This window comes from Xenopus tropicalis, chromosome 3, assembly GCF_000004195.4.
Source record: "Xenopus tropicalis strain Nigerian chromosome 3, UCB_Xtro_10.0, whole genome shotgun sequence".
NCBI classification, from domain to species: domain Eukaryota; kingdom Metazoa; phylum Chordata; class Amphibia; order Anura; family Pipidae; genus Xenopus; species Xenopus tropicalis.
In genome coordinates, this window is record NC_030679.2 from 132,114,207 (window position 1) to 132,127,848 (window position 13,642).

The 13,642-nt window shown below is 40.1% G+C and overlaps 2 protein-coding genes across 2 annotated transcripts; both read left to right on the forward strand.

Annotated features, from left to right (window-relative positions):
• The first annotated feature begins 564 nt into the window (after positions 1–564).
• On the forward strand, positions 565–5,418 carry nodal2 (nodal homolog 2). Its single transcript, XM_002932721.5, has 3 exons — positions 565–900; positions 2,751–3,529; positions 5,081–5,418. Exons 1-3 carry the CDS (start codon positions 615–617, stop codon positions 5,231–5,233), a joined length of 1,218 nt encoding a protein of 405 aa, XP_002932767.1. The 5' UTR covers positions 565–614; the 3' UTR covers positions 5,234–5,418.
• A 3,059-nt stretch (positions 5,419–8,477) lies between these two features.
• Positions 8,478–11,047, forward strand: nodal1 (nodal homolog 1). Its single transcript, NM_001016321.2, is given in 3 exon segments — positions 8,478–8,786; positions 9,469–10,250; positions 10,657–11,047. Coding segments are annotated over 3 exon segments (1,212 nt in total). The 5' UTR covers positions 8,478–8,509; the 3' UTR covers positions 10,810–11,047.
• The last annotated feature ends 2,595 nt before the right edge of the window (positions 11,048–13,642 follow it).

Genomic DNA, 13,642 nt, shown 5'->3' on the forward strand with positions numbered 1-13,642 from the left:
GACTTTGCCAAACAAGTAAATCTTTCCGTGTATGGCCACCTTTAGGGAGACTTAACCTTCCTAAAAAGACACCAACTGGCTGCTATATAAATTCATATATAATTATAAGGTCTTTAGTGTTTGTCTTTTACTTGTGGCCTCCCAAAACCAACCTTGTTCCCCTGGATCACAGTTAATCAAATTGCCTGACATTGTAAGTCTACCCACATCCTTGTGCCAAATCAATCCACACAGAGCATTTATGGATTAGTTCCTTATATGGAGAGTATTTAGCATGTTTGCTTGGTTAAAATTGGATTTACTAATGTATAAAACCCAGCCGCTGTCGGTATTTTCACTAAATGAACCCTTATCCAGAGCCTCCATAAGAGCATTTCTTACAGGTGTCATTAACCTTTCAGCAGGGGACCCGGCCAATGCTATTGGGAGCTTGAAACTGTCGATGCTGAGGTCAATCAGATCAAAGATGTATAGGTGTGAAGAACCACTGAAACTCATAATCCATTCTCTATATAAAGGCAGGGATTTTAAGGTTTGCACTTCAGTCTTGGAGATCCTCTAACAAGTTCATTTCTCCTAAGTTGGAAGAGTCAGACAATCAGTACAGATACCAGATGGCAGCCCTAGGAGCCCTCTTTTTATTTGCCATGGCCTCCCTTGTGCACGGGAAGCCCATTCATTCAGACAGAAAAGGAGCTAAAATCCCTCTGGCAGGATCTAACCTGGGATACAAGAAATCCAGCAATTCATATGGTTCCAGACTGTCGCAGGGTATGAGATACCCCCCTTCCATGATGCAGTTATACCAGACTCTGATTTTGGGGAATGATACGGATCTGTCAATCCTGGAATATCCCATCCTGCAGGAATCTGATGCCGTTCTAAGCCTCATTGCAAAAAGTAAGTATATGGTCTTTATTACTCCATTATGGGTCAATGTAAAATTCTCCCGGGGCAAAACCTTCACCTGAATCTAATTCTCAGGTAAATAGTTACCTTGGGGGTAAAATTGCTGCAGTGGAAAAGTTTAATTGATGATAACTATTCATACTTTTTGCCTATGTATGTGACCATACAATGTCTGGCTTGTAGGCCAAAGAATACTGGCCCTCGTAGGACCTTCTTTACTATTTTTTGCTATTTTTCACTATATACTTTGACTGTTAAGGGCTCATCTACAAGGTGCTGGTGTAAAGTACAATTCGTCATGATATTTTTGGCCACTTTACACTTTCCAACTTCCTAGAACCTAGAGGTGTCAGTATCAACTATTCGCACCTCCAGTATGGAACAAAAAGGGTTTTGCTGTCTGAGAAGGATCATCCGCCTGCAGTTTAAGAGGTGACTACATATCTGTCATTTATGACACAAAAGTAGGAGTGCCTAGAGGCACGAGATCCAAGTGCAATCTAAGTGCAGGACTCTCTTGTATCTAGAAGAATTAAGCCTAAAGCAACTGGACTTTATGAGTCAAGTTGCTTTAGACTTAATTCTACTAGACACTGTATATCATAACCTGGATGAAAAAAAAATCATAGACTAAGTGCTGCCCACTGTACCTTGTGTTGGATTTTCAACCCAGTGCAAAAGGCACAACTTGCACAGAACTATGGGTAGGTGCAAGGGCTTAGTGTATGATGCTCTTAGGGCAGTGACAGACTGGGAGATTAGTCGCCCGCAACAAATCTCCCTTGTCGCGGGCGACTAATCTCCCTGAAATGTCTATTGTCTAATGCCTGGCGATTTACATTCTAGCTGGTGGGATGGCATACACAGCGCAGCAATTTGCCAAAATCGCTGAAGTTGCCTTGAGAGGAAACCTCTGTGATTTCGGCGTTGCGTATGCCATCCCACCGGCGATTTACATTCTAGCGTGTGGGATGGCATTTGGGGAGATTTGTCACCCCCAACAAGGGAGATTTGTCGCGGGGTGACTAATCTCCCCGTCTGCCATGGCCCTTAAGAGTGCAACCTCTTATCACTTTGGCTCTTCTGCCTATCCGTAGTAAATGCTTTTTTGAATCCTTCTGCTCCCAGCTCAAAAAATAAAGCAGGTCCTATGAGGGCCAGTATTTACTGACCTACAAGCCAGGTATTACATGGCCTTTTTTTAGGGTGGAAAGACTTTGTCTCCAGAGGGACCAATAAATGAACAATAACTGTCAACAATGCATGGTCACCTTTAGATTGTAAGCTTTTTTGGACTCACTATGCAAAAAAGGGCGACCTTGAGAGAGAGATATTAATTATTGGTCAAGTGTAAGAATAATGATAATTATAAAGTTGTCTTAATATCAATAGTATTATAGTTTTATCCTAAAAAAAGAATCCTACTTAGCAAGGAAACTTTACAGCTTAGCCAGGATGAAACCATTGCTAGTATAAAATATACAGCCTACTGTTGCTACTTTTGGGCTGATATCCCCCCCTCCGGTTCTAGTTCTCAAGTGATTAAGATGAATGACTTTCTGTCAGTCTGCCCCCTGCAGGGACAGCGTGTTAAAAAAACTCATTATTCCATTCCATTTGTGTATTGAGCTCCAGCCCTTTTGTTAATAGCCCACTAGATACACACTTGCAGTATTTCTCTTTGTGGGCAAAGCAGTTTCTACTTTAGCTATTCATATCCAAATGTTGCTAAACATGCCAGATCCCAATGGACATTAAAATACAAAAGACTAAACTTAAATGAACTGGACGTTCTAATGGAGTGGGCCAGAGGCTAACAGTATCTTTTCTTTTTGTTACAGGTTGCGATGTAGTGGGCAATCGATGGACATTGTCCTTTGACATGTCTTCTATATCGAGCAGCAATGAGCTGAAATTGGCCGAGTTGAGGATCCGCCTCCCTTCCTTTGAAAGGTCCCAGGATGTTACCGTAGAGATTTATCACACCAAGGATGGTCAGGAGAATCTTTTCATGGGATCCTTTAAGACTAACCCTTCTGTTGCAATGGGTTCCTCGTGGAAGGTTTTTAATCTAACTAAGATGCTCCAGTATTATCTCCACCACGGGGAGCCATTCACAAATGATGAATACATAGAAGTTAAGAACCTGCACGAGAGAGTCAGGCCACGTGTCATTAAGAGAGGAGCAAGGACTGAGGCAGAGGAAGGCCTTCAGAGGAATAAAGACAATACCCCTGTGTCCAGTTTTCCCACAGACAAAGTTGTGCTGGTAGTGTTCACCAGGGACAAGCCCACTGCTAATTATTTTGGCTCTCCCAGTCTCATCCACACCGTGGAGTCCTCCAAGTATGTTATGAGTGAAAGCACAGTCAGGGTGGCAGATACCAGGAGACACCGGCGCAACCAAAAAACAAAAAACTCCATAGTCATGAACACCATGCCCTCTAGATACGTTGGAAAAACCCTTTGCAGGAGAGTGGATATGATAGTGGATTTTGAAAAGATTGAATGGGGCGATCGGATTGTCTATCCCAAAAGATTCAACGCCTATAGGTGCGAGGGGGCCTGCCCCATTCCTCTGAATGAAACCTTCAAGCCAACGAACCATGCCTACATCAAGGTAAGACTCACATTCCAGCTTACTACTTCCCAAGTAATCAAAGGCACACAGTAATCATTCAACAAGTTGCATTGTTTGGTCACATGTTTAAAAGCAAATAGCCCATCTGTTGCTATGGGTTACTAGATCTACTTTTCAATTTGTATTCATTTACTCTCATTGACAAACTTTGAAGTAAATAGTTCTTTAGATGAGCCTACACTCTTCATACTTGGCCTCCATAGAAGAGTTATACAAACTATTTAGGCATTGTGTATGTTCTCTTATTTAGATTGGCCCTACTGGGCTTAATTAAGTAGGATACTTCATAGGTACTCACCAATGCTTAGACAGACTAGTTAGCTTATGTTTAGACTAGCTCACTGGTTCTTAACAATTTCAGCTAATTCTACTGCAATTATGCTGCCCCTCCCTTATTTTAATTTAAAAACTGTATTTTTCTTGATTTTTCTCCTACTATAGACTCTTTCAGGTAAGGGATCATTCACCTTAGCATATTTATTTACACCAGAGACAAACATCACCAGTGATGTTGCCCATAGCAACCAACCTTTGCTTTTGTTTTCTAACTTGTAGCTGACCATTGCAAATCTAATTGCTTATTGGTTGATATGGGCAACATTACCAGTGATGTTTCTCCAATGTTAATATATACACCCCATAGTATGATGTAGAGAGTGATAGTCTGAGACAATTTGCAACTGGTCTTCATTTTTTATTATTTGTGGTTTTAGAATTATGGAATTTCAGCATGTATCTGGTTGCTAGGGTCTTAATTACCCTAGCAACCAGGCAGTGGTTTGAATGAAAAACTGAAATATGAATAGGAGAGGGACTGAATAGAAAGATAAGTAATAAAAAGTTAATAAAAAGTAAATAAATAAAGATAAGTAATAAGAAGTAAATAAAAAGCAAATAATAGTTTTTTGGTTTGGCCCCCATTTGAAAGCCAGAAAGATTTAGAAGAAGGCAAATAATTAAAAAAAAATACATTTTTTTTTTTAAAAAAGGCAAATTTAAAAGTTGCTAAGAACTGACCATTCTATAACATACTAAGAAAACTTAGGTGACCCACCTCTTTAATCCAATGTGCTGTAAGATATATAAGGGTGGATTCACTAAAGTGCGTTAAAACGTGCGCTATTTATAGCATGCGTTAAAATTTTTATCGCGTGCTGTGTGCATTATTTAAGTCGCGAAGACTATTTTCGTGCGGTATTCACCGCGCGCTAATTTACGCGTGTGCGCTACTTGTCACGCACGCTAATTAACGCACAAAAAAGTGTGCAATAAAAATGAACGCACTTTAGTGAATCAACCCTATAGTCTTTTCAGCAATGCCATTTTCTAAGGATTCTGGCAGAGAATTTTTTTCTGTTGTTGCTTATAACTACATGCTCCACCTAGTGGCAGAATGCAGTAACTATTAATAATTAATACTCTTTTCAAATTATGAGTTTGGCTAAAACTATATAAACAAATCCAATATTAAAAAAAAAAAAGCACCGGTTTCCCTTTTCTTAACAGCACTTTGTTTCTGTTATTTTGCAGAGTCTGGTCAAGCTGTATGATGAAGAGAAAGTTGAATGTTCCTCGTGTATCCCTGTAAAGATGAGCCCACTGTCCATGTTACTGTACGAAGACGGAGAAGTTGTACTGAAGCATCACGAGGACATGATAGTGGATGAGTGTGGCTGCAACTGAACTTAGTGACACGGATATGTGCATGGCTGTTCCTTTATATCTGCCATACCCTGCATCGTGGCCATGCTGTGTTCCCTGTATAGAGTGTACATAGAACAAAAGTCTATTTTTATATAAAGCACATGAAAAAGTATTTATTCTATTAAGAGTTATATATTGTCTGAGCACTACAATAAAATATTAAACTAAAGCTCTGCCTCTGTGTAATAGCCATAAACAAATATATATATACAGTATATGTGTGTGTGTGTGGGTCTACCTATATATACAGTGTTAGTTGATTGGTATTTGGCAACAGCAGTATCTTGCAGAAATAAGGAAAACAGAACAAGTTGAGTGTATAGACTGTGTCCCCTAAGAAGGCATGTTCATATGACCCCCTCATTGGGCACACAGCTGGCAGGGCTTCTATAAGTGTAATCCATAGGGGAAACACTATCCCTCCCACTACTGCAGATTATAGCCTATTAGCAATGTGCACTCATGGCCATGTATTTAATCCACCCAACCAGACCCCATTATACCAAAAGTGCACCCATGACTGACATACACCCTACCAACTCCCTCCACCTTCTGCTATGGGCCCCAGACAGGAGTACCACCATTATCTACGTAATGGCAGCCCCATCTGCTAGGTTAGCTAGTTGAAGCCCTGTAGCATGAAGGACACATGTTATTGTGGTCAAGAGGCTTTTCCCCAATATGTAATAAAAGGCAGTAACTTTGCCCAGGGGCAGTAACCAATAGCAATCGATAAGATATTTGCTTTTAAACAGGTGACCAGTAAATGCTACCTGCTGATTGGTTGCTATGGGTTATTGCTCCTTGCCAAACTTAGTGGCTTTTATTACATAACCCCTTATGAACTCCTTGGGGGTAATTTTTAAATCCCCTGCTGCAATTACCAGAGCACTATGGGAAGCAAAAATTAGACCACTTTGTGCTCAGTTACAGAGCATTGCGGGGCAGCCTGTACCTTGCAGGTATAAATACAGGGCTCCATGGTACCTTGTACCTTCTGCCACTCTCTCTTGCATATACATTCCCACAATCCACCCCAGACCACCCATCATGAATCGCCAAATTCAGTCAGAGTTGTATTCGTTGAAGAGGTGCAGGCTTTTGCTTGGGACATAGAAAACAATAGCAAGTATTCCAACTCTGTGGCCAGTAGGGGTGCTGTTACAGTGTATAGATAAGCCTCTGCTACAGAAAGCAATAAGGCACTTAGAGAAGAAATGATCCTGGCACACAAGGTTTGTATTGCCTGGGAAAGCTACCTGCAATCTATCGATCCTCCATGGAGCCAACTGTTACCCTTGCTAAACTACCCTTACACCCTTGTACCCACTGGCATAACTATAGTGCGGAGTTCCTGGTAGTAATCACTGTGTGCCAGGAAGATTTTTGTGAGGGGAATTACATTACCGGTAAATCTATAATTCCGTCCCTTCCTGGTGATTTACTGGGGCCGGTCAAATACCGGCAGGATGGCAACACTACTGACAGGTGGAGACCAAAGAGGAAGAGCCATGTGCTCCGTCCTATTTCCTATTATATAAACCAAAAGCAGGAATTTGTTATATCACCCCTGGACCAAGTAGGGCAACAACCGTCCCAAGGGTTGGTAGGTAAACTAACTGGTTCTTCTTCAACCATTGGAGGAAGTTAATCCCATGGGTCCCCTACACCGGTATAAAAGAGTATTATTATAATGCTTGTCCTCCCTGTCCACTTTTCTCTATTTGAATTTGTACAGCACTGTGTATCCTGAATATAGAGGTATAGGATCTATTATCCAGAATGCTTGTTACCTGTGGCTTTCCGGACACAAGATATAATTAGTATCACCACATCTTTAAGCTACTAAAAATCATTTGAACATTAAGAACTGTTTTGCCACCAATATGGATTCATGCAGCTTAGTTACCATCAAGTACAAGCTACTGGTTTATTATTACAGGTATGGGATCTGTTATCTGGAAACCCATTATCCAAAAAGTTCCAAATTATGGAAAGGCCATCACCCATAGACTTCCATTATAAGAAAATAATTCCAATTTTTAAAATTGATTTCCTTTTTCTCTGAAATAATAAATCAGTACCTTGTTCTTTATCCCAACTAAGATATAACTAATCCTTATTGGGGGCAGAACAGTCCTATTGGGTTTATTTAATGGTTAAATGATTCCCTTTTCTCTGTAATAATAAAACAGTACCTGTACTTGATCCCAACTAAGATATAATTACCCCTTATTGGGGCAGAACAGCCCTATTGGGTTTATTTAATGGTTAAATGATTCCCTTTTCTCTGTAATAATAAAACAGTACCTGTACATGATCCCAACTAAGATATAATTACCCCTTATTGGGGGCAGAACAGTCCTATTGGGTTTATTTAATGGTTAAATGATTCCCTTTTCTCTGTAATAATAAAACTGTACCTGTACTTGATCCCAACTAAGATATAATTACCCCTTATTGGGGGCAGAACAGCCCTATTGGGTTTATTTAATGGTTAAATGATTCCCTTTTCTCTGTAATAATAAAACAGTACCTGTACTTGATCCCAACTAAGATATAACTAATCCTTATTGGAGGCAGAACAGTCCTATTAGGTTTAAATGATGTTTAAATAATTTTTTAGTAGACTTAAGGTATGGACATCCAAATTATGGAACGATCCCTTAAACGAAAAGCCCTGGGTCCCTAACATTCTGGTCCCATACCTGTACAGAGAAAAAAGAAATCTTGGAAATGGCCTTCCTGTAATTCTGAGCTTTCTGGATAATGGGTTCTGGATAAGGGGTCCCATACCAGAATATTAAATTCTACATACATACAATAAGGCATTAGCATCCAATTTTCTAGGGGTAATGCTAGAGTACATCTCATCTTTTTGTATTTCCAGGAGAATAAATAAGCAAATATGGACCTAACCAGCATTCAGACTGTGCAACATTTTGGGCAACCACCTTGGGGGAAGACAGCCCAACAAATTATTCACCTAAACACCAGATTATTATTAATTTAGAAAAGTATATATGTGTCATTTTGTAGGATTCCCTTGATGGGGCTATTAGCATAACAGTAGGGGCATTAGTCTTTGCTTTGGCCATTTGATGGGAGGTCATGTAGATCAAAAGGTCGTAGGTGTGAAGAGCAATGGCAGCTCACTTCTATATAAAGTCAGGGGAATGCTCTGTTTGTTCAGTCTGGGAGAGAGCCTCTGAGAGAGTTACATCTCCCCGCAAGAGAGAGAACAGCAGCACAAGGATGGCATTTCTGACAGCAGTCCTGTGCTTTGGTTTTGCCTGCATGGTGCAAGGGGTGCCCTCCTGGCTAGAGAGCAGAATTCCTCTCTTAGGATCCAGTGTGGCATCAAAGCACCCGAGTCTACTGGATGGAAACAGACATCATAGAGATTTGAAATACCCTTTTTATATGATGCAGCTGTACCAGAACCTTGTCATGGCAAACGATACAGGGCTTGCCCGTGGGCACAACACTGCCACTAAGGAATACGACACTGTTCTGAGTCTCTTTGCAAAAAGTGAGTATATTATCTGTATAGTTTTGCCTAAGATGAAGGGAATGAATTAGAATGTATTGCTAATATGCATAATGATAAACAGACAGATAACAAATATAGATTTATAGCTGGTCATTGTATTTACACTGTTGTTGTTTGTGTTACTCCTTTCCCCCCTTAAATTGTTGGATAACAATATTTTTTACATGTATTTTGTAATTAACCTTCTAATTAAACAAAATCAGTGGCCAAAGCAGAACTGTTACAAATCCTAGTCCTTACTTTTATATTCCCCTCTCTCCAATATGGGATAGCCATTGCTAATACAATATTTGCCAGCGTAGAGTCCCTATTAGTATTGATATTGCCCTGCAGTTTATTTCACATACCGCTGCTTGCCTCTGCTGTCTAATGTTGGCCTCTTGATCTTTCTCCTCTGATAAAGATGGATGGCTGCTTAGCAGACCATTCCCTGCTGACAGTGAGTGTTAAAATGCTCATTTTCCCACTGAGGTTTGTGTATTGGGCTTCAGCTTTCTGTAAAAATAGCACCCACCAACCTCAAGCCAATACACATAGACAGTGTTTTGACATTTGGCCAAACGTTTCTGTTTAGTCTATCTGTATCTGAACGGCACTTCAATCCACATTGCTGAGAGTTAACAGAGGGCTCATGTTGTCTTTGTGCTTGTGTCTTCCTCAGGGTGCACGGAAAGTGAGAAACGTTGGACGCTGTCCTTTGACATGTCAGCTGTCTCCAAGAGCAGTGAGCTGAAGTTGGCAGAACTAAGGATTCAGCTTCCACACATTGAAATGTCACACAATGTGACCGTGGATGTGTACCACACTAGAGATGGGGAAGAGAATCTCTATCTGGGATCATTTGAGGCAAACCCTTTCTCTACCAAAGGCTCACCATGGAAAGTCTTTAACGTAACTAGGATTCTGCAGCATTATTTCAAGGAAGGGCAGGATATTAAAAGTGAATACCTAAGAACAAAGGACAGGGCAGAGAGAGGCTCGGGTATGAGCAGTGCAGAGTTCCTAGATTCCCCGGGAGATTCCCCACAGTATAATCCCCATCATACCCCTCTGCGTAGATATCTTTCTACAGAGGGAGTCATGCTTGTGTTGTTTACCAAAGTCAAGCCCTCTGTCAACCACATTGGCTTTCCCAGCCTCATCAAGACAGCGGAGTCATCCAAATATGTTGACATGGAGAAAGCTAGCAGGATGCCTGGTATTAGGAGACACAGGCGGAACAAGAATGAGAAGCATCACTTATCCATGGGAAGCATCCCATCCAGACATGTTGATAATGGGAAACCTCTCTGTCGAAGAGTGGACATGATTGTGAACTTTGAAGACATCGGATGGGGCAACTGGATTGTCTATCCAAAAAAGTACAACGCTTACAGGTGCGAGGGAGCGTGTCCAATTCCACTCAACGAGACCTTCAAACCAACAAACCACGCCTACATGAAAGTAAGTAATCCAGTTTAAACTCAACTCTTTCAACTAAATGAAACATTTCTGAAAATCTTCTAATAAAAGAGAAATTTTAGGCTCAAACCATCCTTTGTCCAAAATGTGTTCAACTGACCTCCCATCCCTTAACTTGTAACCAAATTACACATAAATTAACAAATGACCTTAATAGCCAGAGGATTAGTTCACACCACAGCGGGCCACAGACTTTATATGACCATTTTAGAGGATTAGTGGGCCCCATACTGCTTGTGTTGAAGACAAAATGTTATTTTCTATGACGTTCCTACAAACCCTGCACTAGAATTGCTTCTTTCTATCTACATTTCTACATATATATATATATACACAACTAATTCACTGACAGCAACTTATGATTTTCTTTTCTTCTTTTGCTCCGCAGAGTGTGGTCAAGTTGTACCAGCCCGAAAAAGTGGAGTGTCCATTGTGCGTCCCGATAAAGATGAGCCCTCTCTCAATGTTGTATTATGAGGGCGACGAGGTTGTTTTAAGGCACCACCAAGAGATGATTGTAGAGGAGTGTGGGTGCAGTTAAATATGTTTCCTAGCCTACACAGTAACTGTTGTCATTTATATCCATCCCTTCTGTATGAAAAGTGTGTAAATATCATGTAGATATGTAAATAGTGGAGATGTATATTTTGTATTTATTAATGGTAGTAATAAGCAATTATTTGTGTCAAATTAAAGATATGCGGGTTTAAACATTTGTATTATTTTTGCTATTTTGATAAGTTATGCTTTGGTTCTGTTGCAATAAACTATAAAACTTATTTACTGATTTCTAAATTCTACTTTTTATTGTTTTTTATTATAAAATGATCAGTCTGGGGCAGTAAAGAATGATTCCCTTTTAACAAATTCTAAGAGCACCAAATACCTTCATCTATAGAACATAATAAAGTGTGCTTTATTTTGGGTATATCATATGTCACAGAGATTCTGTATTGTATGGGCAATATAAATGAATACTCTGCAAACGTACTGAATTATATTGGGTATTAGGAGTATTTCTTGAAGCTATATGCTATAAAACTAGGACAATGAGCAGAAAAGGCCTCAAACATTTGGGACACAGTTGACCATAGAGGGGCCTCAGACAACCCTAGAATCTCCTGTTGGCCATCCTTGGGCTACATATAGGCACATTACTTCCATGCATATGAAACTGTCTTGTAGACAGTTAAGCCTCAAACATTAGAAATTGGAGATTAGTACTTGATACAGCACCCACTTCACTTTATTTTGTTAGGGAAATGTATTTGAAAGTCACGTAACAGCTGATTGCGGCATTGAATGTGTGTCAGATGAAGATTAAGGCAAGAAACTTCTAGTTTCCACTTTGGCTTTATTCTTAGGTTAATAAGCTACACATGCAGGTAAATGCTTCCAACTTTTTATTTATTATTATTTATTTTACACCTTGATGTGTACACAAAAGCTCCCAAGACCACAAACAGATATGGTGGCAATGGTGCTTTAATCATTTTCTGTCTAATAAGAAAAATATGGCAGTGTCCCATATATGAACCATTTTTGCATGCTGCCTTCATTGAGTGTAGAATTGTGTAAATACAAGTCTGTCTGTTTTCTGCAGCGCTATATTCAAGAGGGCCAGGTGGGGGGAGGCATGTAGGCTTTTGCATCCCTTATTAATCTCTGGGATTAAACTCAGGACCCCAGTGCTACAAGTGCTACCCACTGAGCCACTACTGCATTTCTTCCATAGAAGAAGTAAATGGCCCCCAGCTTTACTAGCTGCTGATGGTATCAGTAGTCATGCCAGTGCAAAACGTATCTGCCTCAAACTAGTAACTGCCCATAAAGTGGTTCTGAATAATCTTGGCAACACTTACCAAATAGCCAGGGACACTGTTACAGTTGTAGCCCCTGCTATATGGCACAACTTTAGATGCACCATGCCCTATAATAAAAAAAAAAATCACATGGCATATGGCTTAAGGGTACCATTACTTGCCTGCCAGGCTAAAACGAGTAGGGTAAAAGGCTTTGGACTGAGTAGAGACTGGCAATCTCTGGGTTCTGGCAAATACCCTTATGGGCTGCTGTACAATGCCATAGACACTCACTATTTATTGGGCCTGTGGGAGACTTTTTGGGCCAGGCCCTATTGAATCTCAGTTTGGACCAGTTGCATTGGCCTATGCCTGGGTAAATATACTGACTGCCAAAACTCTTACACTGCATGCTTATTTGCCTTCAGACTGGGTACCTATTCATTACTTTACCAGCCTTCATCATTTAGCATCAGATATAACTGATGACATCACTAAGTGCCATTTATAAGTACATAATTTACAGGGTACTCGTGGATCTTGTATATTATATTGTACAATATAAAAGCACAAGGCCAAAGGCCAGCTGCTTTTATACAGGTCATGGAACCCAAGGTGTGGCTTCTAATATCCTCATATTTTACAACCCCCTGTTGTAAACATTATAATACACAAGTTTTAGTGAGTCATGTGACAGAAAAGACATCACCAAGTACCAATTAGAACCGATGACATCACTAAGCTCTGTTTATAAGGATCTAATTTATAAGATATTCATGGCTCTTGTGTGTTATAATGATATTATTGAATGAATGTGCTTGGCTTTTGTGTAATGTAACTGGTTTACAAGAGATGCATGCTAAAGGTTTGAATTCCAAACCAGTAAAACTGAAATAAAATTTCAAAAACTTTTTGATTTACTACTGAAATGTTGGCAAGATCATTTAAAGCACTGTGCAGAAGCTATAGAGTTATTTAAAGAAGTCCTTTCCTGAAAGCTTTTATTGCTGGGGTCAGCTCTTGCCACTATGAGTTCTGTGGGCTTGGGGCTCTGCGAGACATCATTAGAAAGTACAATGTGGATTGACTTTTTCTTGAACCATTAAGAAAAACAAAGAGAAGGCCACAAGCCTCAGCAGCCAAAACACTCGTCTGACTAGTCCCAATCCACATCAGTCAGCCCAGCTTGCCCACACACACTCTCTCGCTCTGACTGACAGGCACTAATTACTGGACAATCAGGAGTATCGCACTAGCACCTAGCAAGCTGTGGGGTTTTTATGGTGTAGCTCTAATGCTTATGTCCTCTTTGTATTCACAGCTCTGGGGACCACAAGCTATTAGGGAAAATCTAAAGCTAATGATACCCATAGAAGGCTTGCTGTGCCCGGTAAAACAGATTTTATTAGCATTTCCATCTCCCTGTTCTTAAAAAAAGCTTCAATATTAGGCTATTTTTGGCTTGTCTCGTAGTATAGTGCATAGTATACCTAAGTAAATTCCAAAATAAATGTCTCATATTTTCTTGAATATGGCACCCACTAAACTGCACATTAGGAGCAGTTCTTTTTG